This window comes from Tenrec ecaudatus, chromosome 4 (assembly GCF_050624435.1).
Source record: "Tenrec ecaudatus isolate mTenEca1 chromosome 4, mTenEca1.hap1, whole genome shotgun sequence".
Lineage (NCBI taxonomy): Eukaryota > Metazoa > Chordata > Mammalia > Afrosoricida > Tenrecidae > Tenrec > Tenrec ecaudatus.
This window is the reverse complement of record NC_134533.1, coordinates 179,580,964-179,594,530: the sequence shown is the minus strand read 5'-3', so window position 1 is coordinate 179,594,530 and position 13,567 is coordinate 179,580,964. Positions and strand designations below refer to the sequence as shown.

The 13,567-nt window shown below is 41.1% G+C and overlaps 1 protein-coding gene across 1 annotated transcript in view; it reads right to left on the bottom strand.

Moving 5' to 3' along the window:
* GADL1 (glutamate decarboxylase like 1) overlaps positions 1 to 13,567 on the bottom strand; it is a 230,199-nt gene that overhangs the window by 179,971 nt on the left and 36,661 nt on the right. The window contains exon 2 of the mRNA XM_075547888.1: positions 7,307 to 7,488. Coding sequence (XP_075404003.1) covers positions 7,307 to 7,488 — 182 coding nt within the window. The remainder of the gene's footprint in view (positions 1 to 7,306; positions 7,489 to 13,567) is intronic.

Below are 13,567 nucleotides of genomic sequence, written 5' to 3'. Positions count from 1 at the left end.
TTGCCTGGTGAAATTAAGATCCAACTTGTTAGAAAAAAATTAAAAAGAATAGAGTGGTTCAAATAAGCATTGGGGTAATAGGGTCCTTCAAGGAGATTATTAGGCAGAAGGAATTGAACTTGATGGCAGTGAGTTCGTTTTTTCATTTTTGGGTTTTGGTGGTATATCTGGAGAAAGATGAAGCCGTCTACTACTGTAAAGATTTAAAGTCTCAGACTCAGAGAGGAAGTTCTACTGTGTCCCCTAACGTCAATGTGAGTCAGAGAGGCACCCTGGTGGTGTTGTTGACCACTAACAACACTGGACTGCCAACCTCAAGGTCAATTCTCCATGGAAGGAAGATGAGGGTCTTTGGCCCTGCAAAGAGGTATAGCCTCAGAAACGTGATGTAAAGTGCTGTGAGGTGCAGGTGGTCAGCTGGTCCATCTGAAGAAGGAAATGCTTGGTGTGGCTGAAACACAGTGTTTGAAGAAGTAAATGGCAAGAAGTAAAGCTAAACTACTGAAAAAAAAGTTTTTATGCTCTCTGCATTGGTCCCCTTATAGTTTAGTGTCAATACAGCAAATAGAGTGATCCTCTTAAATCGAAACCATGGTTACCCCTCTGCTCATATACCTCCAATTTCTCCCTATGTCCTTCAGAGTAAAAGATAAAACCCTTACAATCGCCTATGATGGCCCTGTGTGATCCGCTCCCCCCTCTAGCATTTCCTGTTTGGTAGCTTCTTCCTTCCTTCATTCTAGTTGACGCTTCTGCCATTCGTGCCTCCTTGCTGTTCTCTGCCTGGAAAGTCCAATCTCAAGAAGGTCACGTCTTTCATGGCTGTACTCAAACGCCACTTTCTCAGTGGTAGCAACTCTGATTCCAAATTTAAACTTGCAAATTACTCATTAACCCGTCCTGATTGATCCCCCAACTTGCTCTGTTGTTGTTTCCCCCATAGCATCTATCATCATGGAACATCCTATAATTCCTATGTTCATTCTATTTAACACAATCTGCATAGGATTTGAGATCTTCATGTTTATTCTCTAACACAGAACAAATATACCACCTGCCAAAACAAAACAAACCAATAACAACAACAGAAACCCTCGCTGTCATGCAGTTACTGCTAAGTCATAGCCAATTCACTGGACAGGGTAGAACGGAGTGTGCGGGTTTCTGAGGATGTAACTCTTTCCTGGAATAGAAATCTCAGTCTTTGTCCTGCAGATGGCTAGTGGTTTTAGACTTCTAACCTTGCTGTTAGCAACGACATCACCAGAGGCTCCTTGCCCTATAGTAAGCACTCAACAAATGCATGTCAACCGAATCAATAAATGGATACATGGAAAATAAACAGGGCAAGGATCATGGTGAGCTCTGTGAGATGTGTTACAAAGCTTGAACAGGGCCACCAGAAAGAAAGGGAAACGTCTTGGGGAGAGGAATGATATGATGTGTGTGGTGTTTGGGACAATAACCTTTGTTGCCCCCATGAGTAACAAAAGCACACATAAGAGCCGAGGTGAGAGAAGGCGATGGTCTTGATGAGGGTGGAGCCTGTAGGGCTGAAGTATGGAGCTTCCGGCAATGTTTAAAATGTAAAACCAATAGAATTTGGGAATCAATTCTATGTCAAGGGTGAGCGAGTGGGATAAGCCAGGAATGGTCCTGAGGTTTGTAGCTTGTGCACATGGGTGCCTGGTGAGAGGACTAACAGGAGAAAGCTCTGATTTTAGGTGACAGATGGTGAGTTCTGAGGATGCTTAGTTGAAGGTACCTGGAGAGCATCCCAAAGAAGAGTAGACATTGGTTTAAAGCTCTTGTGAAGCATCAGGTGCAGAGCTGTGGGTGTGTCCTGTGATAGTACGATGGTGAAAGGCACGGCTCAGATCAAACTTACACAGATGAGGAGAGGTTCGGGATCACACCAGATTCGGGATCACACCAGGGCAACATCAATACTTCAATTGGGCAAAGGAAAGGAAGCACATTGGTGAGGAGGAAGAGACGCCAAAGAGGGAAGAGAATCCTAACAGATTTGAGTGCTATTAAACACGGGGATAACAGAATATTTTAACCAAGAGAAGGTGGTCACCATTATCAAATATTGCCGAGGAGCCAAAGCAGAGACAGCCTGAGAAATGCTCGTGCGATGTGTCAATCCGGAGGTGTTTTTGGCAAGAGCAGTCTGATTTAGGGAGGTGGGAGTGAAGACCAGATTGCTATGAAGTGGAGAGGTAGGAGGTGAGGAAACAGAGGGAGGGAGGGACCACAGACAAGTCTTAAAAACTGTTCAAGGGGAGAAGAGAGACAGTGAAGTAGTCAGGGCTGAAGACACTGGGAAGTGGGAGGTTGAAGAAAGCAGGACGAGTGTCAAGATGTGGAAAAGGTATGAAATTAAATCCTGGTATTGGATCCATGACCAACCCAAACCAAGCAACCCAAAAAAGCAAACCAAACCCCAACAACAACCAGTTGCTGTGGAGTCGTTTCCAACACATGCACCCACATGCATGTCGGAGCTGTACTTTGCTCCTTTACGTTTCCAATGGCTGTAACCTTTTCACAGTGGATTGGTAGGCCTTTCTTCCACGTACCTCTCGGCTGATTCAACAACCAGTCTTGGGGTTGGGAACTGAGCGTTTTGCCATTTGTGAAGCCCAGGAACTTCAAAACCACGATACTCGCTCAAGACTACCACCATGGAGTAGACAGCAGCCCAATCTTTCTCTCAACTGGCACCTGGAGGGTCCACACCAATGACCTTAGGGCTAATAGCCCCTTCTTTACCCAACAGTTTTATCCAAACCAAACTCACTGCAGTTGAGTCAGCTCTGACTCATCGCCACTATATGGGACAAGTAGAACTGTACCCTGTGGTCTTCAAGGGCTGTAACTCTTTTTACGGAGTAGAAAGTCCCATCTTGACCCTGGCGAAGCAGGTGGTGGTTTTTGACTTTGCAGGGTCTGCACTGACCTTGAAGTTAGAAGCCCAACGCATAACGTACTGTACTGCCTAACTATGATAAATGCAAAAGCTCGCTGCCATCAAGTTGATTCCAACTCTCTGGATAGAGTAGAACAGCCCCTGTGGGTTTCTGAGTCTATTAACTCTTTATGGGAGTAGAAAGCCTTCTCTGTCTCCCTTGGGGGAGCTGGTGGTTTCAAACTGTTAACTTGTTGTTAACGGCCCAACTCTTGATCCATTTATACCACCAGGCAGTGGTAAATCAAAACATGACAGGCAGTGGTAAATCAAAAGTGATCGAGTCAATGAAAAGGAATGGTTACAAGCAAAACCTTGGATGAATCTCAAATGCATGCTGCTTGAAGGAGAAGTAAAAATTAAAAGGCTGCATAGGTTATGATGGCATCTACATGTTGCATTCAGAAAAATTAAAAAAAGATATAGGGACCAAAAACACCTCAGTAGTGACAAGCATTTAGAGGTAAGGGGAGGGGTGATTCTAGAGAAGAAATGTTCAGATATTTATTGGAATAGGTTTAGATCTTGATTGTGGTATTAGTTTCATTGACTATATAAACTCACCCAAACTCATACAAATGCACATCAAAAGGGTAAAATTTACTGCGTGAAAACTTTACATTCATTTAAAAAATATTTTAAGTGACTGAGAAAAAGTATCTACAGGAAAGGTCACTAGAAGTAAGGGTCTTACAAACAGCGGGGAGGTATTCACGGGTTGCCTCTTATGGTGCCCTGCTGGGTGTCAAAGTATGCTGAGCAAGCAGTGAGTTGAAACCGGCCCCCTCCTCCCCTAATCACAATACACCTTTCAATCCAATTTTACATGAACACCCTACACACCCCTACAATAAGATCTACTTAGAGCCTTTTCCTTGACAACTCAAGATTTTATGTCTCCCCTTCATATCTCACCCCCAAAGTTCCTATCTGAACCCTTGTCGGGCAACGACGTCTCCCTTGCTGGATGCACACCTTCTGTCCTTTTGTGTTATCATTACCTTTATTCACCTTTTTTGCTTTCCTTAATACTCTTAGAAATAAGCAAGTCACCTCCCTGTCTTCTCTCTGCCCTTAAAATCTGACTTAACCTTTACGTTCCACATTAAGCTCAAAGTGCCCACTCCTGTGAAATCCCCAACGTCTACCCCAATTTATTAAAACCTCACTGGGACCCCTGGTCTGTTTACCAATGAAACCTTCTCCTTCCAATTATACTGTAGATTTGGCTCAAAGCTGGACTTTTATTGCTTTATATCTCCCAAAGCCAAATCTAATGCATTACCCATACCTAACATTCAATTAATATTTAATGTCTGTATAAAGGCCAGGTTTTAAAAATTGCCAAAGGAGCAGTGCGCTGCAAGGTTAAAAAAAAAGTTTGTAACAGCTTTATGGGCACTTCACTCACATATCACACAATTCAATAATTCCATCATATTGAAGAGTTTAATAATCATCACCACAATTAACCTTAGAACATTTTCTTCTTTCTTATATTGTTCTTCATGTGATTATTTAAAAAAAAATTCATGGCTATCTAGTCAGTTCCAACTGATGGTAGCATTCAAACTCTTTCCCAAGTACAGATAAGACCATAAAATATACAAGGGTAAATGCATCATCTAGATGACCGGGAAATACCGCCAGTGATTTTGAGCACAAGTGTGTATTCAAAGTTCAGGGGCCATTTCCATCTATTTTCCTATTTATCCTTCCAAATGCACGTAATCAAAAATTCAAAGTAAATATCATTTCATATTCCACATATTTTTAAAATGACATTTCTGACAAATTTAATTGGAATAGACATCTCTTCAAATGCTTGTTTGTTGGCAAACCAATTCCAGTTTGAAAAGTGATCATTTTGATGAAAGGCAATTTAGGAATTTTAAGGGACCTACTGTGGGGGAGACCCTGGAGGCAGAGTGCTGGAGCTTGCATTTCGGCTCTGATGTATAACAAACGACCTCGAGCGGGAAACTTCACTTCCCTGGGTCTCAGTTTCCTCTACTCTAAAATGGGTATATTAACATTACCTGCCTTTTGGAGTTATGAAACTTAGTACATAAATATATATGTAAAATTCATGAGAACAGAGCAAGGCATATACTTCCACTGCCATCGAATCAATTCCGACTCACGATGACCCTAGAAGACAGAGAAGAACTGCCACATGGGGTTTCTAAGGCTGCAACGGTTAACAGGAATAGAAGGCCTCGTCTTCCTCTCTTGGAGAAGCTGGTGGGTTTGAACTGCTGACCTAGCAGTTAGTAGTCAAGCATATAACCCACAACACCAACAGGGCTTGTGAAGCATAATAAGTACTCTTAAAAGGTTGTCAATAGCAGTATCTTAACATCAATTTGAAGATAAATCTGAAAGTACAATAAAGCTAGGATGAATAGTTGGTACCAGTCAGGACATAACAATCAAGATTCCAAGTCTAAATTCCTGCTGAGGATCCTCAGATAAATAAAATAGTGTTCGCATCATTTTCTACCGTCTGCTTGATTTTCATTAACAGCAGAAAATGTGCGAAAACATGGAGCAGAGGATGTTAAAACAATAAATAAATAAAATCTCCCGGCCCTAACATGAATTGATGACTCGTGGTGACCCTGTAGGGCAAGATAAAACTGCCCAAGTGGGTTTCTAAGATTTTAGCTTCTTTTAAAAGATCATTTTATTGGAGGCTCAAACATATCTTATAACATTCCATACGTCCATTGTGTCAAGCACATTTGTACATTAGTTGCCATCATCCATTTCAAAATATTTTCTTTCTACTTGAGCCCTTGGTATCAGCTCCTCATTTTTTTTGCTCCACCCCACCCTCCTACCCTCATGAACCCTTGATAAATTATAAATAATTATTATTTTTATATCTTATATTGTCTTCTGTTCCCCGTCACCCATGTTTCTGTTGATTGTCAACCTGGGGGAAAGGGTTATAAGTTGATCATTGTGATGGTTTCCCTCTTGCTCCCCCCACCTTCCCCCTACCCTGATAGCTTTACTACTCCCATTACTATTCATGATGGGTTATCTGTCCTGAATTCTGTGTGTCGAGAGCTCTTATCTGTACCAGTGTAGATGCTCCAGTCTAGCTGGATTTGTAAGGTAGAACTGGGGTCATGACAGTTGGGGTGGGGTGGGGAAGAAGCGTTAAAGAATAGAGAAATGCTGTATGTTTTGTCAGTGCCATACTGCACCCTGACTGGTTCATAACTTTCTTTTCTTTTGCTCATACCTTTCTTGTGACCCTTCTGTGAGGGGATGTCCAATTGTCTACAGATGGACTTTGGGTTTCCGCTCCACACCCCTCCCCAATTCAAATCAATAAAACTGGCAGTTTGGGGTCTTCTGATGCCCAATACCTGATCCTGTTGACACATTGTGATGCACAGGCTGGTGTGCTTCTTCCACGTGGGCTTTATTGCTCCCCTGCTAGATGGCCAGTTGTTTATCTTAAAGCCTTTATGACCACAGGTGCTATATCTTTTAATAGCCAGGCACCATCAGCTTTCTTCACTACATTTGCTTATGCACCCAGTTTGTCTTCAGCGATCATGGTAGGAAGGTGAGCATCACGGAATGCCAGGTTATTAGCACACAGTGTTCTTTCATTGAAGGAGGACTTGAGTAGAGTCTGATTATAACTTTTTATTGGGGTAGAAGGTCTCATCTTTCTCCCTTGGAGCAGCTGGTGGTTTCAAATGGCTGATCTCCAAGTAAGCAGCCCAGTGCGTAATTACACCACCAGTGCTATTTTAGAGGATATTTTAGGGAATTGGCTAAGATAAGGACTCTCACTGCCGAGTCAATGCTGACTCATAGTGACCACCTTTGTAAGTTTCTGAGACTATAACTCTTTACAGGAGTAGAAAGCCCGGTCTTTCTCCCAAAGGGCTGCTGGTGGTTTTCAGCTACTGTCCCTGCAGATCACAGCCCAGTACATAACCACTGCACCACCAGAGGCACATACATCCAATCACAGGATGTTTGTTGTTTAGCTTGTTGTCTAGAACATTTCCATCCCTCTTAGGAGATGGAAGACAAGTTGTGTGCTTCATGGCCTGACCTACCATTTCAGCCAATCTTCCCCACAGATGATGACTGGCAGGGTAAGAACTCAACCCTTCAAGGAGAGAGCTTGAATGGGTAGGGGTGGATCAAGGAGGGAGGATTGTGTTGAAAGCATATATTTGGTGTCAGGACTGCTCCTAGAAACAAAAGCGTAGGAAAATGGAAAGTGTATGGACTTCCCATTTATTGGACATTTGGTCATCTACATTGGAAAACTCATTTCATAAACGCTCTCCGTCTAACCTTCTCATTGACGTCTGTAGCCTTCAGCACCACCTCTTGCATTATCAGCCTGCAGGCCTCTTCCACAAATTGTTCTCCTGCTTTTGCATCAGTGGTGGGGCCGTTCAACACAACCCCGTCCACGAGGACAGCACCCCTTCTACTTGGGATCGTCTCTGCCATCTCCATTTGCTCCACTTCTCCTGGAAGCATACAAACGAATTATGTTTGACAGATTATCAAGTGACTTAACACAATCGAGGGGAAATTTTATTATTATGAACTCCAACTGGAATACCTCTTTTAATGCCTGAAAGCACCCTCTTTGAACACTGAAGCTTACAATTTCAAATAGTGTCCTGCGGCATAACAGAGTTATGGCAAAAGGCAAAAAACTCTCAATCTATGGGCTGAATAAATCCATTTCATTGGGTGGGTGTTCCTGTATACTCTCCCACTTCTTCCTGAAAACACAGATCAAAGGAAGTGACCCGCATGGTGGTGAGTGTGAATCCATCTGGAATGCCTGTACGTTTTTCAGACTTGTAGATCAAGCACGGACAGAGATGTTCAAGATTGTACACCTGCTTGCCATTTCTAAAGGTTACTGCAGAACCAAAATAGCCTTCCACAAAAATAATCCTGCAGCTCAACCAGTTAGTCAACCAATAGCTGCAACAAGCTTTGATTCTTTTACATTCTGTTTTAAAAATCACTGTCTCTCTTTTCTTTATAAAATACATGTTCGTTGGGTCATGGACCCTCACAGAAACAATCTTTTAAAGTATTATTCAGTACCAAATAAAGTGCCTAATACTTGGAAGCCCACGTTCAATATGCTGAAAGTTTACAAAGGGAGGGGGGAAATCTATCAAATATATTTCAAACATTTCTGTATACTTACTGGAGCCCTAACGGCATTAATATTTATCATGCCTCATATTCCACCTTCTCTTCAAATTTAAAAGTGCTAGTGAGATTCTGTGAGTTTGGACACCCTTCAGTTCGATTACTGGCAAACACAGATGTTGTCCGAAAGAGTAGATAAAATGTCACATAAAAATCCCCCAACTTAGCAAAGATGGAATCTGCAGCAAATGATTTTATTTTCTATTTATTTTACTTTAAAAAATCGTTTTATTGGGGGTTCATACAACTCTTATCACAATCCACACATACGTCAATTATGTGAAGCACAGCCAATGATCTTTTATCCTCACACTGAAGGACACACCAAGTTCCAAGATGCATTTTATTTCCATCCTTCATTTTCACTTATGTACCTTTCACTTGAAAGGATGCATTTAACATGTTTTAGGGTCAAATGCTGAAGCCCTGAGATGGAGCGTTTAGAAGGAAAGGCTCTCTACCTGAAGGCACTTCCCCCCAAATGTTCTTTAGGCCATAAAATAAATCGGAGAAACAGGGCAATTATTCAGGGGACCCTGGCTGTGTCAGTAGGAAGTGCTATTATTAAGCACACTAGAAAAGTTGGGTCTTTTTTTTTTAAACCTCATTAGTAGAATTTCAGGTTTTTATTGCCCAGGGAATAGTTTCAGCTTTACAGCCTGCTCAAACTCTCTCTCTCAAGACACACACACACACACACACACACACACACACACACACACACACACACGTCTAACACCCCTTTGTAGCCAGAATAGCAAAGAAATTAAAATCATCAGTCTCCACAGCAATCAATTAAAAAATTCCCACAATCCATACAATTATCTACAAGCAATTATTACTTATATATTTTTAAAAGAATTACAGAGCTGAGTCTAGACTTGGCCTCCTTTCTGGATAGGTACATTTTTTTTCTTTTGCCACAATGTGCCTCCTCCTTTCCCTGCATTCAACCAGACTGGAGTCACAATAGGTCAGCCTGTGGCTTACTGAGGATTTCTATAGAGAGCTTCCCTGTTAGCTCTAGAGTTTATCATGGTTAATAATGAAGCCTTTCAATTAGAGGATTTTGCATGGATATATCGAGAATCTGACTCCGTCCTTCAAGCATTCGCCTTCCAACGAACCACTCAGCCTCACTCCTTGCCCTTTATCTGGCAGGTAGTGTCAACATAGGAGTAGTCTTTGTATTTCTTTGAATAGATAAATGAGATCACAGGATGACTCCACGGCTCAGATGATTCAATGTTTTCCCATTTGGTCTAAATAAACGTCAAAATCCTTCTAATGACTTAGAAGGCCCTAAGTAAGCAGTCTCTTTTACGCTCTCTTAGACTTCAGACCTCATCCCTTACCAAGGTCCTCCTTGTTCGTCCAGCATCATCCACATGGTCTTCCTGTAAACATAACATTCTCAGTGAGCCCTTCCTTGTCCACCCTATTTAACAATGGAACCATCCCTTCCTTTTATCTTTTTTCTGTTTAATTTTACTCTAAAGCAGTGATCACTATATGACATACAGCACATATTTCATGATTATTTATCTTAAAATATATCTCTTAAATAAAAAAATAAGCTTTAAAAGAGTAAGAGTTTGCCCAATTTCCTACTGTTTCCACAGTGCTCTGGAAGCGTCTACTGGACTACTGAACGTCAACAAACATTTGTTAGCTATTAAATGAAAAAGGCCTCCTGGCACTTGCATACAACCAGTGACAATATTCTCCTCTCCTGAGATTCCCAAGGAGGTTATGTGTATGCATTTATTATTAGATTGGACAGAAATTAGAGCAGATCTCATCCATCAGGGAACGCCATGGGCCAGGAACAGAATAGACAGAACTTAATCAATGAACTGGAGAAAGGACTCAACGGGGGCTTTCAGTGGGGCCTGAAAGACGAACCTTGAGAAGAGGGCCAGAGAGGCAAACCTGCGTGTGTGGTGTCTGAGTTAAAAAAGGAACCCATAGACAAAAACAAGCAAACAAACAAACACTCCCTTCTTTTCCTCATTCCTGTCCCTGTTTCTGCTCTCTCCTTTCCTCTCCAGTACCCTACTGCAGTCCAGAAGGCAACCAGCTAGCCACAGACACACTGAAGGAGCTGTACTTCCAAAGTGGATATTCCACCAAGCCCTAAATATACTGACTTCTGATTCAGGCAATTCCTCAAATCAATGCCTTACAAAGTCTCACGCACGCAATGGACAGGTCTATCAGGAGAGCAATCACACTAGGTGGGTACACACATCTTAGACCAATCAATTATTTGATATCAAAAGGTAGCTTTTACCCAGGGACAACTTTAAGAAGGGATAGAAGCAAAGGAGGGATGAAAACAGTAAACCCAGACAGGAAGGGGAATAAAGGATGTTAAGTTGTGTAGATTGAAGTTAGTGAAATATATATATAGATATATATAGATATAGATATAGATATAGATATAGATAGATATAGATATAGATATACATATTTTTAATGGAACACTCATCTGGTCTTTGAATATGTATCCAATTCATAATTTAAAAGTTTGTTTTAAAAAACTTCACATAAGCTCAACTCTCTTATTCGTCTAGAAAGTTGCATAGCTCTCTCTTGAATAGCAAATAAGAAAATCAGATTTAAATCTTACAAATATTGATTTAACATTTGACATAGAGTTAAATAAGCTAAAGCAATCCTGGGGTTATAATTAACAACACTGAATTGTATGGTTAGAAATGGTAAAAATGCCAAATGAATATTATGTTATACATATTTTTATCATAATAAAATGTAAAATAAAAAAAGTCTAGTACAGATGATAACCACTCCCCCGTCTGTTTGCCATACGGGGGCGGATATCATGGTGCTGGAATGCTGGAGGCTCTGCCAGCAGCATCAGGTTTCAGCAGAGGTTCCAGACTAAGAAAAGGCTACAAATCAAGAAGACGCTGTCCATTATGAGTGACTGGACACTGCAAACCGTATGAGCGTCAGTGGAAGAGTCTGACATATGCTGAAGGATGAGCCCCTCAGGTCGGAAAGCACTCAAAACACAACTGGGGAAAAACAGCCTTATGGTAGTTCCATAATCTGGTATCAATTTGGGACCTGAGAGGATTAAGAGTGAAGGGGTGGAGTCTAGTCTGTCAATCGGATCATAGCGGAGGCCTCTGCGTGGGCATGGCTTTCTCCTGAGAATTCTGGGAAATCTGGGACTTCCTCCTTGGAGACAGGAGACACACTCCCGCTCTGTTCACTCACTGGGAGGCATTGCAGTTGACAAAACACATGGACCTCAGAAGCCAGAGAAGCCACGTGGAGACCCCTGCCAGCACTGAGATGCTTACAACGTCACTGGATCCAAGGGCTTTCTACTTATTGGCCTGTGATCATCCTGCATTCGGTGTCATTGCATGTGTTTCGTGAGTCTGAAGAGAACTTTATAGATTGGTGTCAGACATATAGGCTAATATTAGACTTGTGGGTTTGGACTGGACTGGGTTGGGATTTTTTTTTATTACCAGGACATGGAATGTGAAAATTATGACTCTAGGAAAATCAGAGTTGCCAAAAATGAAATTGAACACACCAAGATTAATATCTTTTCCTAGGTATTAGTAAGCTGAAATAGACTGGTATTGGCCATTTTGAATCAGATAATCATATGGTTTACTATGTTGAGAATGACACATTCAAAAAGAGTGATGTCTATTCATTGCCAAAAAGAACATTTCCAGACCTATCTTAAAGAACAATGCTATCTATAATAGGATAATATCTATACTCCTTTATGGAATTCAGTTCATACAACTATTATTCAAATTTAAATACCAAGTACTAAATTTGGTGATAAAATTAAGGAATTCTACCAACTTCTGGGATCTAAAATTGATCAAACATGTAATCAAGATGCACTGATAATTTTTGGTAACTAGCATGTAAAAGCTGGAAACAAAGAACAAGGATAGTAAGTGGAAACTATGACCTTGGTGATAGAAATGGAGGTGGAGATTGCATAATAGAATTTTGTAAGACCAACTATAAATATACTCACTTCACACAACCCTTTTTGGACAACATAAATGACAACTATACATGTAGACATTGCCAGATGCAATACCCGGGCATCAAATTGACATATGTGGGAAGAGATACTGGAAATGCTCAATATCATCAGTCAAAATAAGTACAGGGTGAAGAACGCCTCAGCAAGGAAGCTGAAGAAAATTGAAACAAGTTAACCAAAGCCATAATTTGACATTGAGTATATTCCACCTACCTTTAGCAAACATCTAAAGAATATATTTGATGCATTAATCACTGATGGCTGAAGACTTGAAGAGTTGTGGGAGGACATCAAGAACATCATTGTCATCGAGTCAATAGTGACCTCCTGTGGGTTTCTGAGCTGGTATCTGTTTATGGGAGCAGAAAGTCCAGTCTGTCTCCAACAGAGATGCTGTTGGCTTCAAAGTACCAACCATGCGGATAGCAGCCCAACACATAACCACTACCCCACCAGGGCTTCTTTTTAAGGCTTAAATTTACCTTAATTGAAATCTATATGCGTAGGTATCTCTGAGATGTATACCTTCATGAAATATTTACTGACAGTATACCATGTGCAAGACACAGCTAGGAACTGTGAAAGACTCGAGAGTAAATGAGATACACAGTGACATCTGAATCCAGTAAAGAAAATTAGACATGTTTGTGAATAGCTGGAATTCTATCAGAAGGTAGGAAGTATGGTACTTAAGCTTAGACAAATGTGCTCTGAACGTCCCAGAGCTGGGCATTGCTTCTGACTGTAAGCAGCAGCAGCAGCAGCAGCTCTCCTTGAAGAGTAGTGTTAGAGATGGGCTTCCAGTCATGCAGTCAGTAAATGCTTATTGGGTAGCTGTTATGTTCAGAATGGTGCTTGTGATATTGGAATTTGAACAATAGAACGAAAACATGAATTTACTTTTCATTAGGTAGAGGGATTATTCAGATAAAAAAGCGAACAGACAAATATAAAAGACCATTATAGGTGATGATAACTGTTTAAAAGGAAATTACCTGGGTTATCCAATAAAAGATGGGAAAGGAGCCGTTTTAGACAAGATGAGGAGGGAACATTACTGACACGCGAGAGAGGGAATGGAAAAAACAAGGATGCGGAGAGATACATGGAACCAGATGATGGGAAAGAAAACACAAAGACTATAGATTTGGCTCACTGAGATGCAGAACGCGATTGAGGGCAATGAGAGGAAGAAATTAAGGGTTTGGGAAGGACAAGTCAGAAGCAGATCAGTTAAAGCTGAATTTTATTCTAAAAGTAACAGGAAACCACTTAAGGGCTTTAAAGAGAGGAGTAGCATGAACTGATCTACATCTATAAAC